This window comes from Anopheles funestus, chromosome 2RL (assembly GCF_943734845.2).
Source record: "Anopheles funestus chromosome 2RL, idAnoFuneDA-416_04, whole genome shotgun sequence".
Taxonomy (NCBI): Eukaryota; Metazoa; Arthropoda; class Insecta; order Diptera; family Culicidae; genus Anopheles; species Anopheles funestus.
The window spans coordinates 17071581-17097723 of record NC_064598.1 but is presented as its reverse complement, the minus strand read 5'-3'; the positions used below and the strand labels follow the sequence as shown (position 1 = coordinate 17097723).

The following is a 26143-nucleotide window of genomic DNA, read 5'->3' as shown; positions in this document are numbered from 1 at the left end:
GCCTTAAGAGACTTTGATGATCGGCCTTTCAGCGTCACATTTGGATGGAATTCAACTATTACGTAATGCAAAAATTGTTATTTTTTAACCCCCTCCTTCCTTTTCCCTTTTTTCCAAAACATAACGTTGGTAACATTCCCCCTCTAATATTTACATAATAAACAAAAAATAAAAAAAGGACTTTTAACAGGTTTTATCATGCTAATTGACCAGTTCGAGACTTTTTGATCTACCGTTATGCTAAACGATCGCATCACAGTGATTTTTTTAACATTACACCGAAATTTTTGCTTCATTGGTATGTCTGTTCAATAATTTTGAAATGAAAACTTATAAACAGCTTGTTTATATTCTAGGAACTCTGGCCGTTGCGTGGTCAGATCTGCTAGAAAAATACTTTACTGCAGGCGGCCAGCTTCTTCATTCGAAATAACAAGAGAGGATCTCACTGGTGATGGGTTAATCTTCAATTTTCCCGGAGTCGGAATAATCCGCGGGGATTAATTCGGGGATTACCCCGCAGTTAACATTGGATGCAGCACCGGAGTTAATTCTGGAGTATTCCGGTATCAACTCCGGAGTAATTACTCCGGAGTTACTCCGGATTAAACCGAAGTTGCTCCGGAGTTAAATCCGGAGTAATTGGTTCGGAGTATACTCCGGGTTTCATACGTCGGGGTCGGAGTGGATTCATGAATCCACTCCGGAGTTCCCACCACTAGATCTCACGTATGGATTGGTCGAATGGATTGAAAAAGATGAAGGAATATTTCGCCTTCGATATAGTTATATTAGCGATAACTAATAGCTATCGAAATAGAAGATAGAAGTGAATGGGACCTCCTCGGCGGATGTTCTCTTGGTGTCGAAGAATCCTCTGTTCCTTATCCCTTATCACATGGATCACTTTCGAAAAGCCCCGGACCGATTGTGAAGTCATCAAAGAAAAAAAAATAACTTTCGTTAGACCATTGCACTTTTTCACAGACATAGATAACGCTAATAATGGCGCAATACTTCCATTTGCTCCCGATCCCTAAATTCCCGTCTATCTATCATAGAACTACGTAATTTATAATGAAAATACCATCATCTCGTTTCAAACGTAGTTCTAGCCTTTAGAAAAAAAACAACAGAAAATCAAACACAATACGGCAATAAAAATGAGCACACGATAATTATTTAGATCGACATCAAAACCCATTCCAATACCGCGCGGCGTTACTGGACCTCCTCGCGCCGTGCTCATCTTATCATTTCTCACAATACACGTTCCCCGGCGAGCAATCAAGCTCTACTTAACAATCGCTTTATCAGCAGCCGGTGAGAAGGTGTGATGATAAAGCGTGAAAAATAATGTCATCCGTAAGGCGAATTGTTTTCATACACACAAAAAAAAAATACGATGGGGTGCCTGTTCTGGTCGATCGATTTTAAGTCATCGTCACCCTTTTTCGTCCGTCCTTCAAAAGTAATCTAGTGCGTGAGTAAGGGCATACCGAACGCAACGTTTTGTTTACGTTCTTCATCGTTACTTGGTGCTCTTTTCACGCGTGTTTTATATTTCATTCATCCTACCGTAAGCTGACGGTAGGGGATTGCTGGTGCGTGTAGCATAGACCACTTGTTGTCTTGGTAAGCGCGGCCATCAGATAAACGCACGTTTCCCCACAAACGGTAACTCCGGATAAACAAAATCATAAGCGCAAGGTCAGTGGCGTAGCCGACCAAATGCCAAAACAACGCAACATAAGGGTCGTACGGACGGCGTCGTCGTATAATCTGCCGCGCTTGTGAGTCGATGCGAGACGGTGGTACTCGCGACGAACGGCACGTCAACACTTTAAGCTGCAATCTCTATGCGGGTAGCCCCCGGGAAATGGTAGAGCACGATCAGAATGCAGAATGGGGGAGGGTTTTGTTTTGATGCCGTGGCCCGGGTGTCTTCTTACTGTGGCCAACAACTGCATGATGATGCACCCTGTGAGCATGCGGGGGTCAGAGGTTCGCTTCGCTAGCGTTTGTTTCGAGTTGATTAAATAATTGAAATGACTAGCCTGAGCTCATTAGTCGGAGATGGATTTAGCAGAGCGATTTATAAATAGCTACACACCGACTGTAAGCACATCTGGTCCGAGTTGCATGATCTATCGGGGAGGGCCAGAGGGAATGGTTGACTGTCGGCTGAAAAGCAACATAAACAAATACCGTAAACCCACACAAACCGGTGCTGACTCCAGTCTTTCGAGCACAACACGCAATTTGGGTTGTAAACACATGGGGTAAACATACAAACAACCCCGGCGCAAAGTTCCGGTTTAACGGTCGATTAAACTATTTACTATTTAACTGCCACAACACACACAACACCTTCTGTGTGGATGCTTCGAGTGACTTCTCGCGTAACCCGCAACACAACACCACGCACATTCAAATCGATGCAATTGTATAAAACAAAATGACGGCCTAGAATAAGTGCACCATCCCCATTGCGTCGGTGTCGTAAAAATTCCAACCGGTTGAGGTTGGGAGAAGGTGGTGTGTGAAATAAAACACCACCTCGCCTATATACGCTTGAACAGGCGCAAAAAACAAAATCTAACAGAAAAGACAGTAAACGACCAGAAGAAAGTAGTATCTCACATATTTCTCGCTAACGTCAGCAAACAATCACGAGAACAAACCACCTCATAAAACCGGCTTCCTGCAAGACGCTTGTCAACCCGAAGAATGTGTACACTGCTGACGTACATTTTAGTCGACATCTCTCTCTATCGTCATAATGGGCCCACCCGCCACAAACCTGCCCAGATCAGATTATTAAACCCCAACGCACTTATTTTTAGTTACCCTCGCTAGTTAGCGTACGAACTGAAACCGGTTTTTGGGGTTAGTTTTCGAAGGAAGCAAAATCGTTATCAGACGAGCTTTCGAAGGTCGCAGAGCAAGCAAGGGAAGAGATATATTTATATGAGCAAAACGCTGCAATAAATCACACCAGCATTTCATATTGTACGCGAGTTCGCCATTACAGCTTAGTAGCGTCGATATGTCGCAGTATGTTGTTGGGGATGATCCGCATGATCACCGGAAATGGAAATAGCTCAATCTTGTTGACAAGGGGGTTTTAATGAAGAGTTCTAAATTTGTTGTTTATATCCTTTCGGGGAAGCAGGTAAATACACACTTGTTTTCTTGTTGAGATGCGCCGTAACTTCGCATCAAAAGATTGTTGTTGATTAGATTGTAATTTGAGATTGAATTGCGACACTTGGCCACACTTGTTAGTATCGAATTATCCAAGGATTTTCTGTTGGCATAAAAATTCATCATTAAAAATTTCGATGAATCATCTCCTCTTTTATATTTGCACAAAACCGCAGAGTGAAGGGACGTTTCGGAGTCAAACAAGACATCTTTGTGTTACCTAATCCTCCACTTAGACGGAACCGGTTCTAACCGATTGGGGTGTTAGGATTCCAGCGAATTTGTGTAGTAAACAAAATTAACCTCATTCTCTGTCGATCTAACGTAATATAAGCTGACACGATCGACACCCCCCAAACCATATCTACCTCCTCGGAATAAATATTCAACCAACGATCTAAATAGTTAGTAGTACTGCTTCCATCCGGTGCACACTAGCGTTAGTAGGGCCCAACAATACACACCCACTTTCCCAGGACCGTGGGCTAGAGGACAGGGGTACGCGTTGATAAGCAGTAGAAAATTTACGACGTTACGTTATTACTTCATTGGCAAACTAAGATGCAACGTTGCATCTGAACAAACAAAACTCTCCTCCCGCACACCATTCTGCTTTGGTAAATGCAATGCATCTTGCCCATGCCCAACTCTGGCCACTCAACCCTATCCAAACCCGGTTATCTCACTCCTCACGCAGCGAGTTGTTAGTATGAAGAACATAATCAACAAATCGTAAAATAAAAGGCATACATGGCGACAAGGGAATTACATACGGTGTGAACTAACATGTAGGAGAGACTTGGACTTGGGAGACTTGGGAAAGGAAAAAGCAAGCAAACTGCACAAAAAGTCCCTGAAGTTGATGGAAGCTGCCGGGCGTGGGGATATAACAGTGACACGAGAGTGGCACGTGTGGGCGCAGGAAGGCAAGAAGATACGCGATAGCCACGCCGGACGGTAGTGTTAGTAGTAGCGGACAGTACAACTCGTTCGGTTTCGCGCGTTCGAACAACGAAGATCGCATACCATCAAACAATATAAGCAGGGTGGCGTCAACTCTCTCGAAACGCGCGCGCGGCCTGACCTACTCGATGGTCGTTCGCTACTACGCGCAGAAATTGAACAGCGCTCGAACGAGGCAGACATACGCCAAGGAACGCGAAAAGAGAAAACCGTTTGACCGTTTTTGTCGCGCGCGCGCATCCATCAGTTGCTTGTGGAGCTGGAAAACGGATACAATTGAGAAAGGTTAAAAGTGCAACTGTGCGTGTCCCAGGCAAGGAACTTTACAGCGGTACAAAAAGAACACTTTCCAAACCCTTATTCCAAAGTTATTGTGCAGAGTGCAGTGTGTGTAACGTTTCCGTACAGAGAGCCTGAACGATGGGATTGCTTCGACGGAATAGTTTAAACATTGGCAAATGGTTTCCGGCCGGTACGCAGCAGACGGCCCCGGTCGCACCGACAACCGGAACCGGTCCAACACGGGGCAGTTTCGGCAGCTCGGTCGCTATACAGAAGCTGCGCGAAAGCAAATGGTTCGATGCCGGCGAGGAGCGCATCTTTTGCGCCGTGATCGAGAACGGTTTCATTGTGGAGGTACGCCGCCAGACGGCACCCGGTGACAGCTGGTTCGGTGTGGTGTCCATCGAGCAGAAGAAGTGTAAGTCCACCAGCCCTCCCAACCCCCTAGCGGAGGGGGATGCAACTAAAACGGGTTGAATTTTCGTTTAATTGTAAAAGAAATAAATATATCGCCCTTTGTGATCGGATGTGCGGTGAGAACATTCTCGTGACCGTGGCCGTTAATGGTGTGGTGGTGCTCGTGAAATCTCGTACCCGCTTGTACGTTAGGAGGTTGGGACAAAAAGGGGGAAACACTCCCGGCCCAAGAAGGAGAGGGAGGCCAAGATGTACAGAAATGTGCAGGTGGTGGAAGCAACTCGTTTGGCTATTTTTAGTATGCATCGTAATAGCAGAAGGGAAGCTCGATGGGGCGGGATCGAATAACGTGCAACAGACGCCGTGGAAGGTGTGGACTTTGAAGGACGCTGTAACTGCACCCGGTGTGGGGCCACACAGTTGTTTACACACGACATAGGAAAATAGTGTGACTGTCTCGTGGAAAGGGAATGCACCCAAATGGGTAGGAATGTGTTTTGCCATAACCACATCAAAAGGCCATTTGCATTGCGTTGCATCGCAATCGGTGGTCAATGTTACCAGTCTTGCCAACCCAACGTCACTCAACCCTGGGGAAAGGGAGAGAGGGATTATTTACGAGTTTGTCTATAGTTGAAAGTGCATCCAGTGCACCAGTTTCTGCCACGCAAAAGTAATTGTTTTGTTGGCTGGTTTCTAGTAGAACAATTCAGGATAGGTTGATTTTTATCTGTCTGGGTTTTGTGGCGACTGTTAGTATGCTAATTAACGGTGTCGGATCGGTTCCATTCTCACGATAGTGGAACTTTTTTTTTGTCTGATTACGCTAGGAGGCACGGTCGGTTCTAAAACGGGTTATGTAAAATGAATGCTGTGACGTGATCAATTTTTTTTTTTACACATTCGTTACGATTTTATTACGAGCCTGGCGCCTTACATGATCTAATGATCTTCATGTGTTAACTTTCAATATATATATTTACAGCCCCCAAACCAACCGCCGAAAGTGTGAAAATATATTCCGTGCGCATGAAGGAAAATGAGAAAAAACCAATGAAGGTGTATTGCGTTACATTGGCTAATCTGTGGCAGCAAGGACATCAGCTGCGGATCAACAATGTGGCCGATCGGACAAAGAAAGCACACCCGGAGAAAGACATTTTAGCGCAGGTAAGAGATTGTTTTATCAGATTTTCTTCACTATCGGTACATCGCTAGACAGTGATGTCAGAAATGTGCATCAACAATAGCTAAGAGGATTCTGATTGAATTTGTTTTTCTATTCCTCTCGTTGTTATCTTCCCACCGATAGATAAAGTACGCCTCGAAATGCCAAATGTCGTTCCACAACAGTCAACATTTTGCCGAATTTTGTCGATACGGTGACCGACCACAGGACAGCCGGAAGCGACAAGTAAGTGCGTTACTGAAACGGTTCGAGGACGCATTGCAAGGAGCGCACAACAGCTACTTCTGAGCTATACGACTCTGCGCCCGCCCGGGGGAGCTCGCGAAAGGTTAAAACCACATGCACATTCTTTACTCTTGTTGGGCCTGCGTTGGGGAAGTTGTGTTTTTACCTTAAGCCTCTGGTGGTGGAATATGATACTTATCGTATAGTTCAGTACACGATTACACTTTGCAGATAACACACTCGTACATTACATTTGCCCACATAAAACACTTGAAACCGGAGCTTCTTAAGCTCCTTTCATTCCATCGCTTATCATTAACGTTTCTTCGATTGACACGTTCAAGACACGCAGCTACAATGTTAATGTTTGTTTTTTTTATATGTTTCAAACAGATTTCGGACTGCGCCAAATGGGGTGGTATCAATATGGGGGCAACGCTTATTTTCATGGAAATGCAGAAGAAGCAAAAGTCACTATCGCACTAAGGAGTGAGTGCACTCTCGGAGTTGTCCTTGTGTATCGACTTATCGGTATCCCAACAAACCAACATTTTGCTCGTGGAGCACTAGAACTGGTCTTTAGTGGTTAAGCATTTCAGCGGCAGTAGACCGTATGGAACATTAATTGTGATTTCTGTCACTTGCTACGTTTATAGGAACAGTTTATCGACGTGTTTTGTTTTGATCTTTGCGGTACGGAATGTGGTATTACGCATCTTACACTTAGTGAGTAGCTTATATTCGATAGGTTTAGACGTAAGAGAAGCAGCACTGAAACTGATCACCATGTTGATTGTAAAAGGGTATTGTTGTTTCGTTGAATCGTTTTTGTATCATTACCAAAGCCCAACAGTAGTAGGTACATAAGCTGAACAATTTATACTTACGTAAAGAAATGTATGTACATGAAACTATATAATAAAATCTACAAATTTATTGCGATTAAATGCTGAAGCTAAAAGATACAGAAACTTTCGGATGTAATCTTTCGATTTTCACGAGCATAGCAAAAGTGAGTTTAATTTTATGACTTTTTTGTGTTGTGGTTCTGATTGCTGGTTTCAAAATTAAACTGGTGGTGCACGGTGAATATCTAGAGATAGTCTTATTTAACGAGCCAAACTTGGGGCAGCACGGTGGTGTATGTGATAAAAGGTGCCGTCCCACACGACAGGGCCGGCGATCAAATCCCAACCGTACCGTCCCTCCGTAGCAAGGACTGCCTATCTGGCTGGACAGTAAAAATACGTCTAGTAAGTCACATATGGCCGACGTGACCTAAGAGGTCGTTAAAGCCAAGATCCACTATCTGCAATTCGCTAGTTTAATGCATCATCTTTCATAAAACCTCAAAAATGAATAAATTCTTGAAGAATTCTATCACTTTTCCGAAACTGTCTTTTACCTTCAACAGACCATTTGAAAACTGAAGCGTTTGTCAAGCGTTTGCATTCTTTTATGTTTGAAGCGTTTTCAGAAGTTATAGCCATAGGGGAATGAACTAATTTTTATAACACAAAATATAATACCTTTACCTTATACTAATTACATTATTTTTGTATTAGTTTTCTGTACTTTTGCTACATTTTTCACATCCTTATTGCATCGCCAATAATCAAGCGTAGTTCAAGTCGTACGCGAACGATGCATTTTGACCATCACACGAGTCCACCAAGCACATAGTCCACCTGTCAAACGTGTTGTTGCTTTCCGTATGCGATACGTGTGGCCGCGACCTGAACGCGTAGTGATTAATTGTATGTAAGCTAACAAAAAGGAACAGTAGTGCTGTTTTGTAGTTGAAAAGTAGAGCTAATTTTAATGTAAACGCAACAAATGTAAAAAGCTGTGCAGGTAGTGAAAACGCGCAACGCAACAACCAGCTGAAACGCAAAGCCTACGCTTTGGAGTGCACCTGAAATCGTTGCGTACATCAGTGCCCCCACCCCCGAGGGTGTGAGTGTGATGTCTGTAGTGTAGAGAAGAGCCCGAAAAAGGAAACAACGCACAAACGCATCATTCTGCTGGGTGCGAAACAAAGCGCAACACTCGAAGCCAAGGATTTGTTGCTACAATTCGTGCTGCGAGGCATTGACGCAGCAGTGGAAAGCATTAGTCATACAGAAAAATGTCCCGAAATCAATAGATAAGGCGCTCGCTGGATGTGGTTTACGTACAGTGGTGGTTTTTTTTTGTGTTTCGTTTTCGTTGCCCCGCAAGCGTACTATCAGCGTTTCTTTTTCCTGTCAAACCAATACATTGCGTGTGTGGAAACAAAAAAAAAATCCACATCCAAGAGTAGCATAGTGTTTTGAATGCAATCTCAGAACCCTGCGCGCTTTGCACTGATTGCGCCCTCGTAGACCAGAGAGACCAGATCTGTTTCATCGTCTAGTCAACAACAACTAATAGGAAGCAACCGGTAGAATTCTACGCCTTGTAGTTCGATTTCTTCTGTGTCCTTTTATTTCCCCCCTGTTCCGTGGCGCAGATGGGTAGTAGCAGGCTGTGATACGACCGACACGTAGACAACGCATGCTGCGCGTAGGAACGAAAGAGAGCAGATAGTTGGGGTCGGAATCGATATAGCAACGAAACGCAAGTGCAAGTGTGGCAAAAGAAGGGGGATTTCTCGCCTGCTGTGAATAGTTTAGCTTGGTAGACAAAGAGAAAAAGAGAAAGAAAGAGAGAGAGAGTGAGTGGAGAAGAACGAATTGGACGAGGATACATTTCGGCATTCCAGGATCTGTGTTGCAACTTCGTGTGGATGCAATCAACACCTGCACCGACACTAGTGTAGCGGAACAAACAATAAGAATGAATGGGCTAAGGTAAGCAAGTTGTGGGAAAAGATGTGAAAAACGGGCTCACGCGTCACACAATCATGAAACGCATTTCCCAGACGCTTTGGGGGGGGGAAACTAGAGTAGGTAAAAAAAAGCAATATATTTCCCTGTATCGTTTTATCGATTATCCACACTTCCGGCGATGCATCTTATCGTTATAATATATGTCCTTTTTGCCTTGCGCCCCTGGTAAGCGCGTCTAACCATGTATCGAATCGATTAGTTTGAAACTCGCTTTTTACACTCCCCCCCCCCGTTAGCACTCGACGTATATTAATCCCAGTCACGCATATTGCTTTGATAATGTGTGTTGGTGGTCCATTCTCAAGATTATGACGATGCCCCTCGTGTGCGCTGTTTCACAACGGTGCGCTAATTACCCCTATCAGTCCGCCATAAGACGGTTCTAATACGATCATAAACATTAGCTGTTAACATGGTTGGTGCGCCATACTCGGGGTGCAGGCTTCGGGTCCTCCCAAAGGGGTGTGTTTTTTTCCTTCGCCAAGCTTACAAGTAAACAATTTGGGATTATTTGTGTAAATATTGTGGCAATAGTCACCCACTCGCAAAACCTTCTTCCTGTTATTGGCTGCAACATATTGCAATTGCTTACACGTAAAACACGTCAAGCTGCAGCGGAACTGGGCATGTAAACTAATGCAAATGTTCTTTTAATTGCTGTAAAACTGTTTCTAGCTTTGGAGAACTGTGCTGCCTGTTTTGTTGCCCCCCCTTACCGGGACGTATTGCTGCCAAACTTGCCTTCTTACCACCGGAACCGACATACAACCTGACGCCGATCGATGAGTCGAAAGCGAAATATTTGCTCAGCTTCAACGAGCGTGCCGAGTGGCCGTACTCGGAGCGCGAGAAGGAAAACGTCGAAGGGTTCTTCACGCGCACATCCCGCGGCAACAAGCTGTCCTGCATCTACGTCAAGTGTACACCGACCGCGAAGTACACGCTGCTGTTCTCCCACGGGAATGCGGTCGATCTCGGACAGATGAGTAGCTTTTACCTTGGGCTGGGTTTGCGCATCAACTGTAACATCTTTAGCTACGATTACTCCGGCTACGGGATGAGCGGTGGCAAACCGTCGGAAAAGAACCTGTACGCCGATATCGATGCTGCGTGGCACTCGCTGCGCACCCGGTTCGGTGTGAGCCCGGAAAATATTATACTGTACGGTCAGAGCATCGGTACCGTGCCGACGGTTGATCTGGCAGCGCGGTACGAAGTTGGGGCTGTGATTCTGCACTCACCCCTAATGTCGGGGATGAGGGTAGCCTTTCCAAACACGAAGCGAACGTGGTTTTTCGACGTTTTTCCAAGGTGAGTTCGCACTTGTGCGGAGGAGCACCACCAAAATGGATGTTAATTTTTTCCGCTTTTCTTTTTACCACCCACAACAGTATCGATAAGGTGTCGAAGATATCATCACCGGTGCTGGTGATACATGGCACGGAAGATGAGGTAATAGATTTTTCCCATGGTTTAAGCATCTACGAAAAGTGCCCAAAAGCTGTAGAACCATTGTGGGTTGAGGTGAGTAGAGGGTGCGAGGCCAAACAATTCACCACACACAAGGTACATTTATTATTTCCCCCACCACAACCGTAGGGTGCTGGACACAATGATGTGGAGCTGTACAATCAGTATCTGGACCGGCTCAAGAAGTTCATCGCGGTAGAGCTTGGCAACTGACAATTAAAGAATGCCTCATCCGGTCAGCAGCTCTCTTCTTCATCGTCGGCCGGAGCGGCAACAGTACCACCACCGAAAAGTCCGCAACGTCCGGCAAAAGCGACGGGTAAACGAACCACAACGGAAGAAGTGCCGGCCACCACCAACGCATCAAGCGCGAGCGGCAGCGGCACCACCGCAGCAGCAGCAGCAGCCGGTTCGTCGTCGCGCAGTGGCAGCGAAAAACTTTTATAGCACTCGTTGCCTGGGTCAAGCGGCAGCAGCTCGTACAGTTGCAGCTGCGGCAAGACAGCGAACCGAGCGGACAAATCGAAAAGCGCATCGCACACCCACTCCCATCATCATCATCAGCACAACCATCAGCCCCATTCGACGATCAGCAGTAGCATACGGAAGGAGCTGGCATCGTACGAGAATCCCTATCAGGCACAGGTGCGCAAGAAACCAACCAAACGCAATGCCAGCACGGAAAGTCTCGATCTGTTTGACAATGGGCCACCGGACGAGTGTAGCTGTGGGCTTTATTCGCCCAGCTCGATTAACGGTGGCAAAAGTTGCCGCAAGTGTAGCGCCTGTGATACGGCAGGATCTGGGAAGGCTGGTACGGCAGCATCGACGCACCAGAAGAAGCACAACTCTTCCAAATTTAAGGATGCCTCGACCAGCCCGAAATCGTGCAGTCCCATGAAAACGATCGCACAGGAATGCCGCAGCCCGAAAATTGAGGCCTCCACCGATACGAAGTTTGATTTTAATCTTTCCCCAAAAACGGAAAGCCACTACCGGCGACTATCCTCGCTGAGCATTAATTCATCCGGCAAGCATGCGGTTGCTGCTACGAGTCCTATGAAGCACGCCGCAGCATCATCGACCACGGCCAGCCCAAAGGTTAGCCCCCAGAAGCTAACACCGCTCCGGACGTCCGATCAGCGCACGTTGGAAAAATCAAACTCGCTCGGCGATAGTAAACCACCCCGGCTGTTGCGCAATACGCGCAGCTTATCACCACGGCCACCGGTGCGCCATCAGCATTCAATAATGGTTTCCGATGAAAATGATATCATCTCGGTAAAGCTGTCCCCGAACGAAGAGTACGATGATGAGTTGGCAAAGAGAGAAGCTTCGGCGGTTAAGCTGGAGGTGGAGAACGTGACCGCACCGGCGAATGGTGGTACGGAACGGGCCAAAAAGTTGGGCGATTGTTTGAAAAGTGCAAACGGCAACCGAAGCACCAGCTGCTTGGTGTACGTTCCGTCCGATCCGTGGACGCGAATGTCGGCCACCAATTCGCCGCTACCATCAGCCAAGCAGCAGAAATCCAAGACGCTTGATAATAGTGGCAAATCGTACGGCAAACCTTGCCTAGATTATATGAAACACTCGGACCCCTGGGTGTGGCGATCGAACGTCAACCTGCCGGAACGCTTGGCAAAGGGTGGCGGTAAGAAGCGGGTGGCCGGTTTGCCGCACCAAACCAAATCACTCACCAGCACCATTAGCAGGGATGATTCGGACGTTGCCAAGCATCAGTCGCGCCTGTGCCAGCAGCAATCGCTCGGGCGCTTCGAAAAGACGCTCACCATACCGGGCGTGGATGGTAGTTTCGATGCGCGCAAAAAGATCACCCGACCGAAGCTGCAACGCTCCAAATCGCCATCGTTTTATGAGGACTTTTTTCAACCACCGCCGGCGGGCGGTACACCGGACGTAAGCAAATCGCCCCAAACAGGTTCACTGTCGCTCGGCAAAAATAAGTCCGTTTCCTCGCTGAAGATGGAAAAGAATGCTTCCAACTCGAATCTAAACGGACACAGCGGTACCAGCAGTGGTCTTATCAGCGGGTCGAACAACACTAACAATAGCAACAACACAAGCAACAGTGGCAGCTTCAGCAGCTACAATGGTAATGGGTCACCCACTACCAGAAAGCAACCGTCGCCGAAGCTTAGCATTTTGCCGGCGACATCAGCAGCTACCCTACAGCAACATGCTTCATCGCCGGCAAAGCATTATCCTTCCGCAAACCAGCAGGAATCAACGAAAGCGTCACAGAACTTGCTGAACCCGAACATGTTTCAGCCGCGCCACAGCTTTTCGACACCATCGCAAAAGGATGACGAGCTGCAGCTTAACATCCGGCGGTTAAGCGAACAGATGAACAAGTACAGCCATTCGTCGGCATTCCCATCACCGCCGGCATTTCTGAACGATACGATCCTTCAGCAGCAGGGCGGCACGAGCAAAAAGGTAGGGGGAAGTGGCAGCAGTTTGACGGTGGGCACGAGCGCCGGTAGTATTGGTGGACTGAACGAATCGTCCCAGCGCAAAACGGCTTCCCACTCGAAGATAAATGAACCAATACTTGAAACACGTTGCTAAATGGTCGGGCGTGCGCTGCCGTTTGTAGTTAGCATAAATTAATTCATTACACTTAGGCAACTGCCGACTGGAATTTTTGGCAGCATCGTGGTTGTTGTACCGACCTCTGTCGTCTTTCCTGTTGCATTAGAACGGAAGAACGGAACTGCATGGAATTTCTAACGAATTGATGCACGCGACTTAAGTTTTAGCAATTGCAACTTGTATGGGATTAACGGCGCGCGTGTGTGGTGGATTAACGCGAACCAAACGCGTGCGCACACAAATGATTTAAAGTTTTGAATGTTGATAAGCACAAGCAGAAGGAGGTACACCGGGTAGTCTGATTGAGAACAAACTAGCGAGTAAAAACAAGTCATTATATCATTCATTCATCATATTCGAAATTGGGGGAATAGCAGCAGCAGCAGCAGCAGCAATCATGGAATAACATGAAACGAAACGGAATGTGCATACTGTTTCCTTCCCCCCAAAAAAAAGGCAACACATGTTTACTATTCATAGACGATGAACAAGGGAATATCATTAGTAAGAATTTTAGACTTTAAGTGCAGAACAAAAAAGGAATAAGACGAGAACATGAACATGAACCAAAACGGAGACAATTTAGCAAAATTTAACAAACGATCACAAGTTCGATCGATAGGCTATAAATGTTGAACGTGTGAATTGGATCGCAAAACAACACAAAAAACGGATTGACTGTAATCATAGGAAATGGCAGACATTCGTCTAATGCGGAACTGTTTTGCGATTAGCGTAAGAATGGCTGCTGTACAACTAAGAGTGCCAACAAGTACCCGGCGCAATGCGACAAAGCTGGTGAAAGTGCGACAATGTCGCAAAACGATTGATAAATAGTACGATGCAAGAAGGTAGTAATTGTACATGCGGCACAAACCAGACAGGTATCCCAACAGTTCGGATGTGCAATAACAAAATATCGTATTAAGAGTAGCGATGAAGAGACACGGAAACATTGGACAATGATGCGTTGGTTTTGAACGATTTAGCTTCTATTCTAAAACCCTTTGTCCCCACCTGAGAGGGGCGGGGAAACGGTACACGGTTGGGGAAGCAAACCGGATACATACAGTATTAAATTTTCGGACAAAACTCGTTGCTTCCGTTGGCAGACTTTGATATTTTTGCAGTTTACTTAAATACGCACCATGAAAGCGATTTTACTTCAAACCGTATCTGAGCCAACTGTTTAGTTCGCGATTTGTTACAAGTGCGTTAGATGTTTTTCGTTTAGCACGTGTAGAAGCTTTTATTAGTTTTGATTCCGATTTCTTGATTAGATTCAGACACTTTAGGAACAGCTAACAAGCAGAAACAACTAATCGTGGTTTAGTGGTGTTTCGTTGCGTTGATCTTGTGGATCTTGTTGATCTTGTGTTTTGCGTTTATGCTAGTAGTTGGTGCGAACGAATGTAGATCCCCCCATCCATTGCGATAAAATATATTCCTATTGTGATAGGAAGCAACACCGGAAAAACCCAATGCAGGAAAAGAACGAATGGCGTCAGCAAGGGACGTGCATGATTTAACAATAAATGACACTCCCACTGCCAACATATAAACACAGAAACACTCACGTTCCGTTACGCATATAAATATCAGGTTATCTCTAGTTCTCGTGTCATGCATACACTTAATTTCTCTCTAAGAAGCACTCTTTTATCGATTCGAAAATGAGTATGGTAATTGTAAATAAGTCTACTTACATCCACCACAGTGTGTACTACACTTCCTATCCCAAAATGCGGTGGTCTGCTGTATCAGCGGATGTCCTTTCGATAAATTCTATCACACAACACACACACACACACACACGTTGACGGTTCTTTCGAACGAAGGGAGCGCGGTAGATGGACTATTGCTGCAAAGGTTAAATAGTGAATAGCAATTAGAGCGAAGGAATCGATAACAGCAAGCGTGAAGGTACGGATCTGACCGTTACGATTTCTTACCCCTGACAAAACCTCTCCCGAATTATTGTACCAAATCTTACAACCTCGACACGGGAGGACACCCGGGAAACGTACTCTATTTCATGATTAACCAATAAATCTCGAAACGAAAGACTAATGCGAAGTGACTTCTACTCCTATCCGAATGAATCTCTGTTTTGTTAGTCATTGGTAAACAGTACCAAGAAGGAAACAACCTTTCGTCATCTTAAACAATACGCTTTTAAACATTCAGTTTCAATTCACATATATATTTCAATCCTTCCGGTAAGAAGGAAGTGTTGCGCAGTGTCTTAACTTAAGTATTATTTTTATGTAAGTCATCAAATGTTCCCACGATAATAGAGCGTCGGTATATAGGCGCCATAATGCTCGGTTGCGTCTGCCGGCTCGACAGCTGTAATTGCAAAAGCAGTTATTTATTAACCCAATCTAACGAACGCAAACGTTGTTTTTAATGTTAACATTACCTTGTATTTCTTCATATTGCAACGTTAAACAGAACTGCTGAAAATTAGCCAGTAGATTTTCACTTTTACAACACGCGTTCAGCAAACGCGCGATGTGCGCTTTTCCGCTTCTATTTGGGGAATGATTGTTTTCTGCAATGTCAGTTCAGTGCTTAGCTGTCAAATGTTTCGTTGCGAGCATGCGTTTATGACGCACGAATGAAAACTACAACTGAACGAACGCGTTCGTGCGTTGAAACTTGACGAAGTTTTTAAATTTGTGGTTTTTGGCGGTTTATTTTTTATCTGTTCGGGTATTTGATGTGCCGTTTTAAATAACATTTTTGTGAATTACTTACCCGTATAATCCATAGTATGATAGCTTTTTGGCACCAGCAAAAAAACCAACACTTTTTTTCTACGCACAAAGGCACACACACACTTCAATGCGCTTAGGCTGATTTAAAAAATCAAACACTCGCCTAAAATTAACACATTTTTCAATGCACGATTTTACACAATAGGCTAATTTTTTCACCAATAAACAACTAACACTTCCTTTATTTTGTGCACTACACACTTTCATGCGCTTTGGCACATTTAAAACATTGCACTCGGCTTCCAATAGCCAATTTATATTTTAATGCACTATTTCACGCAATGAGCAGTAAGCTCAATGATATGTAGACATAACTTTAAAAAAAAACACAAACACTTACTTTTTTCTATGCACTAAGGAACACCCACACTTCAATGCGCTTTGGCACATTTATAACACCACACTCAGCTATAATGGCCACATTTTTTAATACACGAATTCACACAATAAGCAATAAGCTCATTGATAAATAGAAAAAAATGTCCTTTTCAAACCAACACTTCCTTTTTTTTCGGTACACAAAAGATGGAAGCCACACACCATGTACGGAAAGTTTTCTTTTTATGAAATCCAATTTCCACTAACCAGCCGAAGAAGCTAACGTTTATGGCATAGTTCTATCACAAAACTCGTTGCTAAAATACACCGCACAACACAAAAGGAATCCATTTGCAAGCTTCGTACAAGCATAGTTCACGCACGGATTATAAATTTCTCTACTCCCACACACATACCCTCGGGTGTTTGCGTACAGTGAACTGCGCTGGCCACAATGCTCACTTCAACGTTAGAACGCAAGAACGTCCATTGCCTGTGCAGGTAAGAGCGAGATGGAACGAGAGCCACAAGCCAAGCCGACGCTAGCAACAATTTGAACACGTGCTTATCAAATCTTCACTGTTTTACATCAAATTATCACACTAATTGATGTATTAACCATTCTTTCAATGTCAATACGATCATCGGAGAAAGGATATCACTTTTTGACATCGAAAAAAAAACAACTTTTTGCCAAATTTGTTATGTACAAAAGAAGGGCGCCGCTTGCCACACTGCTGTATTGCTGTCCGATCGCTACTGATCACAATTTCTCCTTTGCTCATTATCATGGTATCCACCGCTTCGTTATCACGACACACCTACACAACTGCAATTGACGAAGCGGACGCCCGATCTTATCTTTCGTACGCACTTCGCTCCTCGCTTGAGAGACGAATGAAAAAAAAACATCGTAAAAAATCAATTCAACACCAACAAATCTTCGCTCCTCTCGGTCCAATTCGTTCTTACATTACTTTGATTGGGGCCATTTTAAAGGGGTCCATTTCCCATACTACCGTGTTGGCGAGTGTGCCGTGGCTAGAAGAAAGGTTTTCTTCTGCTACCAACATTCATTCCCGTTCTTCGAGTACTAATAGATCCGCAGCTGATGCTAAGCTTTTTATTAATTACCAACCGAAGTGATTAAAATATGTAAAACTGAGTGATACCAAAGGATAATAGATAGTAAAAAAACACATTTTCTCTCATTAACATCTCCGATCTTCAATGTCCGATCTTCTCTTCTTCTTCTTGGCTTAACAACCTTACAGGTCACGCCGGCCATTTCTGGCTTACTAGACTTATTTTACCACGTAGCCGGATAGTCAGTCCTTGCTACGGGGGACGGTCCGGATGGGATTTGAACCCGGTCCGGCCGTGTGGACTGGCGCCGTTTATCACATGCACCACCGGACCGCCCCATGTCCGATCTATTCGCCATAAAAATAGTTAGAATCAATTCCCAACATAATTTCGTGAATATAATCCTAAATATCGTTCTCATTATTTCCTATGTTTACTATTTAAGGAGTTTAATTGGATCGTCACCCCATTTCATAATCGTTTACTTCAAAGAAATTCGCCAAATTTTCCATCATAATATTAATTAGCACGCATAACTTATTTAATTTGATACGATCATTTGTGTTTGATCAATAAATATTTAATCACCTGAAAAGAAGGCAATTCGTTTTCGTTTTTTTTTACGAAGTTGTTAGATTAATTTATTTGATTTGTAATTGTTCTATAATTAAAGTTGAAAAGAATGAAAACAAGCTCATAAGAATAACAATCAGTTCCCTGTTTGTACCGGCATTGAAATTAAACGTTTTCTGAGCATTTTCAATCTCACTCACTTGCTGTCTGTACCTTCTTTTACTTTCCTTCGATAAAGCGCAATGCAAACCGAAGTATGCACACCCTCCATTCTTGTTGTATTGCTTCCAGCGATAAAACGAGGCAGATAAACACATTCCACCCCGAAACGAAGCGTGCATGATTGAAATGATGATTGCAAAACGAAATAAACATCGTTCTAAAAATGTCAAAACGCAAAGAACTCGCAACAAACAGCTAATCTGAGCAGGTTTGCAAAAGGTCCCCAAAATCGATCGGGCAGCAAGGAACCGGGTGCGTCCGATAGGACCGGTTGCCGGTTTGGTTGCCATACACCATTTGCCCAGTTTGTCGGCAATTCTTGGCTTGACGGGTTTGGCTTTGCCCTTGCCGGGTATGTTGATATTAGCACGGCAGAAATGATCTTCCCGTGTGCAGATCGTGCAGACACAAACAGAGCACAGCAGGGAAGGGAAAAAACCGGGTAAGGGGGATGACAGGGTAAGAAAGAGAGAAAAAAGGGAACATGAACCAATCCAGATTTCGCGCTGGATCCCGAAGTTGTGTGAGGCTTAAAATCTCACCAACAACAGCAGAAGCCATGCCCCCAACGACGAAAGACACATTGGCCGGCAGGTGCTGGCCAGTATAAATACGACCGTCTGTTTGCCCTGGACAGCTTATTAGTGAATTTTGCGTCGTCCAAGCTGGATCGGTAAGTAGTGTGGTGCCGTGTTCGCTTCGGTGAATTTGTCCAGTGCGATCACACCGCCCGTACCACCCGCAGCAACAGTTGGACCGACCATACCAAGATCAAGTTCAATGGCAGAAGTAGTGGACTGGCGGATTAACGGTATTTGCTCAACGGACTCGTCCTGTGTTGTGCGGAATGTCCGGGGTGTGTTGCGCATCGGAATATATGCGTATGATCATCATCATTTGCATAAAATAAACATAAACGATCGGTTGGACAATCGCAAAAGAAGCAAAACATAAGACAGGGAAGGGAGGAAAAAAACTATTTGGTGATTTTTTTCATGTGGGTGGTATTCTGGTGGCTCGGCAGAAGATCGAGATACGGACAATATTGAAACGATAAGAAGCGATCGAAGAAGCAAATGCAGAAAAACAACCCAATGTGTGGTGTAGCTTGGTGTGGTGATTAATGGCCGATCGTTAAGTACTTATGCAACGTTTATCGTTCACCGTGAGTGATGTGTCGTGCCAAAAGCTGTGGGATTGCACTGCAAGCCAGAACGTTCGTGAGAAGCATTATGCTATTAGGTGGTTATTATACAGACACTTCGCTTGTGAATGGCCAGAACAGTACGACGGTTGAGTTGACGATAATTCTATGAATCTCAAGTGCATCACATTGGAGAAATATACAAGAAAATTAACTAAATAAGTGAAGAATAACAAGTTAAAAAATTAAAAGAGTTTTATGATCAGATACCTAGCATACTATTTTCAAAGATCTTTTTCAATTATGATTTCAATTTGTCTTCAAGTCTCCAAAAACTACCAGACGAGTGGTAATCCAATCAAAACTCTTATTTAATCACTGCCATATTAAACATTATTCAAACGTTATAAAGAAATCCAAAGAAGCGCGAAGATTATACAAAAAAGTGTCATTACAACACAAACATTACACAAAGGGATGTCCACATATAAGATATTCCTTAGCAGCTCTATCGTTTGCATTCGTTGCCACATTTAGAAAGCATTGCATTGTTTACGAATGATTAATATAACAAAACCCCTCCCATTAATCCTCATTCTCATTGATTATGCTGATCAGGTGTAATGTTAAACCAGTCACGGATAGTGGTTCTTTGTCTGCTGGCGGTTCTTCCGCTTTTAGCAGCGCAAGGTAGGCATTGCAGCAGTTCGGTGGCGTGTCAGCCTCGGGCCGATCCATTCAATCAACCAAAGACATTAATCGTACTGATAAAAACGAACCGTTTCTTTACCGATGGCACGCGCCACGCTTAGGTCAGCAGGCACGTATCGTTTGCTACTTTAGCAATTGGGCAATCTATCGGCCCGATGTCGGACGCTACACGATCGATGACATCCCGGCGGAAATGTGTACCCACATCGTCTACTCGTTCATCGGCGTAGATGACAGCAACTATCAAGTGCTGGTGATTGATCCGGAAATTGATCTCGAGCAGAATGGGTTCCGCAACTTTACCGACCTACGACAAAAGTATCCCAACGCCAAATACCAGATAGCGGTCGGTGGATGGGCAGAAGGTGGTAAGAAGTACTCGCAAATGGTGGCGGTAAAGGAACGACGACAGTCCTTCATCGCGAGTGTGGTGCAGTTCATGAAGGTGTACAATTTCGATGGTTTCGACCTGGACTGGGAGTACCCGGGTGCGGCAGACCGTGGCGGTAGCTTTGGAGATAAGGATACGTTCTTCTACTTCGTCGAGGAGCTTCGCCGTGCATTCGATCGGGAGGGACGTGGATGGGAGATAACGATGGCAGTACCGGTGGCGAACTTCCGTCTGCAGGAAGGATATCATGTGCCGGAGCTGTGCGAGAACCTCGATGCAATCCACTGCATGACATACGATTTGAGAGGCAATTGGGCAGGGTTTGCCGACGTACACAGTCCACTGTACAAACGGCCGCACGATCAGTGGGCATATGAAAAGCTCAATGTGGTAGGTAGCGATGATGAACGGGTCTGTGGGGAGATCTAAAACTTGTAACCGTTATTAATATCCTTAGAATGACGGTGTTCAACTGTGGGTCAATTATGGCTGTCCGCCCAACAAATTGGTTATTGGTGTTCCGTTTTATGGACGCACCTTTACGTTGAGTGCCAGCACCACAAATCCGATGCTGGGATCGTACATCAACAAGGAAGCGGGAGGTGGAGATCCAGGACCGTACACGAACGCAACAGGTTTTCTGGCGTACTATGAGGTGAGCATGCGGATACAAGTCTTCCTGCGCAAGTCTTGAATGTAACTCTGGATCACTTGTAGATCTGTACGGAGGTCCAGGATGGTGAGAAAGGGTGGACTAAGAAATGGGATGACGTTGGCCTATGTCCGTACACGTACAAGGGAACACAGTTTGTGGGATACGAAGATGAAAAGTCACTCCAGTACAAGATGGACTGGATTAAGCAGAAGGGCTATGCTGGTGCAATGACATGGGCAATCGATATGGACGATTTCCATGGACTGTGCGGTCCGGAGAATGCACTGATGAAGGTGCTGTACGACAACATGAAGGATTACGTAGTGCCCGAACCGACAGTAACTACCACACCGAGGGTAAGTACATAATCTCACCGATACAAGAGTTGCCTGGTGCGCTTTGACACAACTTTCTTCTTTTAGCCGGAATGGAATCGACCACCCTCGACGATGTCATCGGAAGGAGAGCAAACATCACAACGTCCGACAACTGCCACAAACACACGAAAACCAACAACAGCGGCTGCACCAACTACCACAACTACGCGACGAACGACAACTACCACAGCAACGAGGAAACCCACCACAATTCTTCCCCCAGCACCAACAGGCTCGGAAGAAGACAGAGAACCAATGCCCGTGGAACCTGAGCACGAGGATGAGTCGGAGATCGATTGCTCCGGTTATAAAGATTTTGTTCCCTCGGCTGACTGCACCAAGTACTATCGCTGTGTACATGGACAGCCGGTAGAGTTCGTCTGTAAGCCTGGTACCGTATTTCATACCGCCCTGAACGTATGCGACTGGCCTGAAAATGCTGACCGACCGGAATGTCGCACCAAGGCGAAACTGATCGAACCGCTCGCCGATGAGTATGGTTTGTAATCAACGGTTTTTCACTATCAATCAAAACATTACTGTATTATGAAATAGGTCGCAAAATAAATATCTCCAACTGATCTGCCACCCCTCCTTGGGGGGTGGGAGTAATAAAAGGGGAGAAAGGAATTTGTGTAAACAATAAGCAACACACGATGCTCTTTCTTTGTAACCATTCTACCGAAACACTCACACTACGTCGAAACACGGCGAGTGTTAAATGTCGCCTACGGATTTTCCGGAACCTGTTTTGTATGCACCCGAGAGATGCGACAAAACCTTACCGGTTAAGCGTGATTTTATTAGTCTAGTTTACTGAGCCACACGGAACGACACGTTCACTAGCCGCGCACGAGGTCAGTCGTTGGACAGTGCTTCAGGTGATCGCTCGTGCAAACGGATTACTCATACGGATGGCTTCCCGAGGTAAGTTTACACACTACTACCGGTAGTTGAAGAAAAACCCGTTTCGGTTGATATCTGCAGCAGCCCTGGAGCAGATGGAACTAACTTGAACGTTTTGCTTTCGTTCCCAAAAAAAGGCACTTTACTGATATCGCTGATCGTGGCGTTCCTGCTGGTGGAGCAGCGACAATGCCGACTGATTTGTCACTATGCGACCTGGTCACAAGGTAGGGCCGTTCCGTATTCCTACCGCATCGAGGACATCCCGGGCGATTTGTGTACGCACGTGGTGTACAACTTTGTCGGCGTTGACAGTGAAGAGTACGAGCTGGCATTGTTGCAGCGCGAGATTGATGTGGTACAGAATGGATTTGGCCGGTTTGTTGACCTAAAGCAACGGTTTCCCGACCTGAAGATGTACGTTGCGGTCGGTGGTTGGGATCATGGCGGTGAAGCTTTCAGTAAAATGGCCGCCTACCGTAATCGGCGCAAGAAGTTTGTGGACAGTGTGGTGAAGTTTATGGCCAAGTATGGGTTCGATGGGATTGAGCTGGTGTGGCTATATCCCGGTAGTGTGGAACGTGGCGGTACGAACAATGATAAGGACAATTTCGTGTATCTGGTGGATGATTTGAAGACGGCATTTCTGAAAGCTAGACAATCGTGGGAAGTTGCCATACAGGTGCCAGCTGATCATACGCGATTTGAAGTCGGTTACGATCAGGGACTTCTGTGCGAGTGAGTAAAACACGTTGTCCTTTTGTGATTGATGTGTCTAACAATGGTTCGTCTTTGCCCTTCCTTAGGAGTGCTGATTATGTGCATATAGCAGGATATGATCTGCGTGGTTCCTGGACCGGATTCGCCGATGTACACAGTCCAATGAAGAATCGACCACACGACCAGGGCATTTACAAAGGACTCAACGTGGAGGACGGTGTTGATTCGTGGCTGAGGAGTGGTTGCCCTCCGAACAGGGTAGTTCTTGGGGTACCCTTTCTCGGTCGGACGTATGTGTTACGAAACAGCCAACAGAACGGTTTAGGATCGGTTACTACCGGACCGGGACCGAAGGGTCAGCATACGTATAGCGAGGGTTATTTGGGATACTTTGAGATCTGTCAAAAGCTAAAGCAACTTAACTGGCGAACGTTCTGGGATTCGATTGGTCAATGTCCATATGCCTACCGTGGTAACCAGTGGATCGGGTACGAGAATGAACAATCGTTGGAGGAAAAGGCCAAATTTGTCACTAGCAAAGGGTTGGCCGGTGTTTATGCCTTTTCGCTGGATCTGGACGATTACCGTGGTAAGTGTGGTGAACCGTACCCACTCATGAGGACGTTGGCTAGATTACTTAAGAAACCGGAAGACACTGAAATAGTTTTTGCCTTCGAGCGTGGTGACAGGAAGTGATTAGTGTAAGTATGTGTTTTAAATTAAATAGGAAAGGGTTTTTTAATACAAATTCTACTATTGTGTTCCTATTAAGACCACTAGTGTAATATTCATAATTTTATTTATCATAAAAAAGATTAAAAGAAAATGAAATAAACGGTTCTTTTTTTTTGTATTGGTGGAATTGAATTGAACAAAGAATACTGTTTTGCACGGGATAGGGAAAGAAATCAAAAAGAGTATCATGATCGGAAAGTCATTAGTGTGTGTGTGTGGCTCATTCATAGTTCATAGAGCGCACCTCAACAGCGTAAACCAATCCAAACAATAACAATTATTGGTTGCGAAGCGCAGAAATGCACGGGGATTTCCCGCCTTGTTTCTGAGTTTTCTTCCACCGGGAGTGTATGCGTCATCATATTGTGAGTATCTCTAGGTGCGCGAATATTTCGAACACGTTCACGCGTCACAACATTGCGCCTGTCCGGATGAAATCGAAGCGAACTGGAAAGAATAAACACAGCCAATGTTATGATGAGCTGCATACATAAATATGGTACAAGTTTCTAGATTTTCGTTTTGTGTTTGTAAGATCCCACAGTCTTTATATGTAGAATGATGTAGTGGTCGGCTACAACTTGCAGCATTCGTTCACATTCAATCAGTATAATTTGATCATTCAACCTGCTAAGCTTTTCGTGCCGTTTATTAATAGAACATTCTTCCAACATGGGAGTGCAAAGTACGTATTTTATAGTTTTACAAATAAGTATTCTTATCAATACGGCCAGGCCGTTCTACCTGAATAAAAAAAAGTATTCTTATTAACGCATTTTCTCTTTAAAAAACAACAGACATTTTTGTAACGGTCGCTGTACTACTGGCAATTCCTTTAGATTGTTTTGGAAAACCTCAAAGGCTAATCTGCTACTACACAAACTGGAGCCATGCACGCCCGAATGAATATTCCTACGACATAGAGGATATTCCGGGCCAATTGTGCACGCACGTGGCGTACACGTTCGTTGGTTTGGATGAACCTACTTCGGCAGTCGTATCGCTCAAACCGGAGTACGACGAAGCACACAATGGGTTCGAGCGCTTTCGCGATCTGAAGACACTTTTTCCCCATCTGAAGCTGATCGTTTCTGTAGGCGGTTGGACACACGGTGGAGAATCCTTCAGTAAGATGGCTACTTCGAGACAAACTCGGCTGAAATTTGTTGCTAGCGCCGTAGCGTTTATGGAGCGATACGAATTGGATGGATTTGAAATTGTTTGGCTTTGGCCCGGTGCTCCCGAACGGGGAGGAAAGCCAGAAGATAAAGACAATTTTTACCATCTTGTTAACGAGCTGAGGCACGAATTTCAGCGCGTCGGCAAAGGTTGGGAAGTGGCCATTCAGGTACCGGTGGATTGGGCGCGTATAACCGTTGGCTATCAGCAAACATGGTTGTGCGGGTAAGGTTCGACTATTTAACCTTAAACAAAAGAACGCTTTAATCTCAATGTTGGCCCCCTTTCCAGTGCTGTTGACTTCATACATCTAGCGGGGTATGATTTGCGTGGCCACTGGACGGGACATGCAGACGTCCATAGTATCCAGATGCGAAGATCACACGATCGCGATTATTTCTACACCTTCACTATACAGGATGGTATCGCTTCCTGGCAGCGTAGCGGCTGTCGCCCCGAACAAATAATTTTGGGTCTTCCGATGTACGGTCGGACCTACACCCTGAAAAACTCAACCATCACCAAACCGGGTGCGGAAACGAGTGGTCCAGGAGAAATGGGCCCGATTACGAAGGAACCGGGACTTTTGAGCTATTTTGAGTTGTGTGCGATGTTGAAGGACGGTAACTGGACAGCTCGGTATGACACTAAGGCAGATGCACCGTATGTCTATCGTGGTGATCAGTGGATTGGTTACGAGAACGAGGAATCACTGACCGTGAAATCCAGATTGCTAGAAGCGAAGGGATTGGGTGGCGTTTATGCGTACACGCTGGATTTGGATGACTATCGAGGCAATTGTGGTGAACCTTATCCACTTCTGCGTAGTTTGTATGGTAATTTAAGAATCAAAGAAGAAGACATTGATTTTGCCATATTCAGGGAGTAGAGTCGTTTACTTTGGATTGAATTCAAAAATAGTGCAGCAAAAATAAAGACCGCAATCACATGGTGATCTTAATTCTCGCTTATGAAAGAATATTTCTTTGAAACGGTTCTACGGTTCTACGAAATATGAGCCAAAAAATCCGAATGTGTTTGGAAACACCCGAATTTTAATGTTTGGAATTTCCTACCGCCGAACATCAAGAACAACAACAGCGTTGA

General features: G+C 45.0%; 5 protein-coding genes and 1 long non-coding RNA gene across 7 annotated transcripts; 5 read left to right on the top strand and 1 right to left on the bottom strand.

The window, feature by feature from the left end:
• Positions 1-4305: 4305 nt before the first annotated feature.
• Positions 4306-7230, top strand: LOC125762250 (uncharacterized). 2 transcript variants are annotated; one of them, XM_049424133.1, is made up of 4 exons: positions 4306-4870; positions 5855-6039; positions 6182-6386; positions 6677-7230. In XM_049424133.1, exons 1-3 carry the CDS (start codon positions 4591-4593, stop codon positions 6344-6346), a joined length of 630 nt encoding a protein of 209 aa, XP_049280090.1. In that variant the 5' UTR covers positions 4306-4590; the 3' UTR covers positions 6347-6386; positions 6677-7230. The 2 variants fall into 2 exon arrangements, with proteins under 2 accessions (XP_049280090.1, XP_049280089.1); XM_049424132.1 differs by having other exon boundaries at positions 4307-4870; positions 6182-6283.
• A 769-nt stretch (positions 7231-7999) lies between these two features.
• Positions 8000-11082, top strand: LOC125762245 (alpha/beta hydrolase domain-containing protein 17B). The gene is made up of 4 exons (XM_049424120.1): positions 8000-9114; positions 9829-10464; positions 10545-10677; positions 10753-11082. Exons 1-4 carry the CDS (start codon positions 9101-9103, stop codon positions 10834-10836), a joined length of 867 nt encoding a protein of 288 aa, XP_049280077.1. The 5' UTR covers positions 8000-9100; the 3' UTR covers positions 10837-11082.
• On the top strand, positions 10847-15303 carry LOC125764878 (rho GTPase-activating protein gacK-like). The gene is made up of 2 exons (XM_049429522.1): positions 10847-10942; positions 11071-15303. The coding sequence occupies exons 1-2, from the start codon at positions 10847-10849 to the stop codon at positions 13213-13215; spliced, it is 2241 nt and encodes a 746-aa protein (XP_049285479.1). The 3' UTR covers positions 13216-15303.
• Positions 15304-15426: 123 nt separating this feature from the next.
• LOC125762255 (uncharacterized) lies at positions 15427-16086 on the bottom strand. Its single transcript, XR_007418191.1, has 2 exons — positions 15662-16086; positions 15427-15588 (listed from the first exon to the last, which is right to left on the bottom strand). It is a non-coding gene; the product is annotated as an uncharacterized LOC125762255 (long non-coding RNA).
• Positions 16087-18924: 2838 nt separating this feature from the next.
• Positions 18925-23970, top strand: LOC125764871 (uncharacterized). Its single transcript, XM_049429504.1, has 10 exons — positions 18925-19074; positions 19981-20052; positions 20175-20854; positions 20922-21119; positions 21182-21475; positions 21542-21999; positions 22144-22249; positions 22309-22423; positions 22540-23140; positions 23209-23970. Exons 1-10 carry the CDS (start codon positions 18999-19001, stop codon positions 23816-23818), a joined length of 3210 nt encoding a protein of 1069 aa, XP_049285461.1. The 5' UTR covers positions 18925-18998; the 3' UTR covers positions 23819-23970.
• Positions 23971-24411: 441 nt separating this feature from the next.
• LOC125762241 (endochitinase-like) lies at positions 24412-25997 on the top strand. The gene is made up of 3 exons (XM_049424110.1): positions 24412-24542; positions 24655-25261; positions 25328-25997. Exons 1-3 carry the CDS (start codon positions 24530-24532, stop codon positions 25923-25925), a joined length of 1218 nt encoding a protein of 405 aa, XP_049280067.1. The 5' UTR covers positions 24412-24529; the 3' UTR covers positions 25926-25997.
• The last annotated feature ends 146 nt before the right edge of the window (positions 25998-26143 follow it).

What these genes read in the sequence shown, in the direction of transcription:
- LOC125762250 (XM_049424132.1), top strand. Translation starts at nt 4,591, where the DNA reads ATGGGATTGCTTCGACGGAATAGTTTAAACATTGGCAAATGGTTTCCG. An exon ending in AGAAAGACATTTTAGCGCAG is followed by an intron (nt 6,040 to 6,181) that starts GTAAGAGATTGT and finishes TCCCACCGATAG; the next exon opens with ATAAAGTACGCCTCGAAATG. An exon ending in AGGACAGCCGGAAGCGACAA is followed by an intron (nt 6,284 to 6,676) that starts GTAAGTGCGTTA and finishes TGTTTCAAACAG; the next exon opens with ATTTCGGACTGCGCCAAATG.
- LOC125762241 (XM_049424110.1), top strand. An exon ending in CAGCAAACATGGTTGTGCGG is followed by an intron (nt 25,262 to 25,327) that starts GTAAGGTTCGAC and finishes CCCCCTTTCCAG; the next exon opens with TGCTGTTGACTTCATACATC.
- LOC125764878 (XM_049429522.1), top strand. Translation starts at nt 10,847, where the DNA reads ATGCCTCATCCGGTCAGCAGCTCTCTTCTTCATCGTCGGCCGGAGCGG. An exon ending in ACGTCCGGCAAAAGCGACGG is followed by an intron (nt 10,943 to 11,070) that starts GTAAACGAACCA and finishes AAACTTTTATAG; the next exon opens with CACTCGTTGCCTGGGTCAAG.
- LOC125762245 (XM_049424120.1), top strand. An exon ending in TTTTTCGACGTTTTTCCAAG is followed by an intron (nt 10,465 to 10,544) that starts GTGAGTTCGCAC and finishes CACCCACAACAG; the next exon opens with TATCGATAAGGTGTCGAAGA. An exon ending in TAGAACCATTGTGGGTTGAG is followed by an intron (nt 10,678 to 10,752) that starts GTGAGTAGAGGG and finishes CCACAACCGTAG; the next exon opens with GGTGCTGGACACAATGATGT.
- LOC125764871 (XM_049429504.1), top strand. Translation starts at nt 18,999, where the DNA reads ATGGCAGAAGTAGTGGACTGGCGGATTAACGGTATTTGCTCAACGGAC. An exon ending in GTTTTCTGGCGTACTATGAG is followed by an intron (nt 21,120 to 21,181) that starts GTGAGCATGCGG and finishes GATCACTTGTAG; the next exon opens with ATCTGTACGGAGGTCCAGGA. An exon ending in GATCAGGGACTTCTGTGCGA is followed by an intron (nt 23,141 to 23,208) that starts GTGAGTAAAACA and finishes GCCCTTCCTTAG; the next exon opens with GAGTGCTGATTATGTGCATA.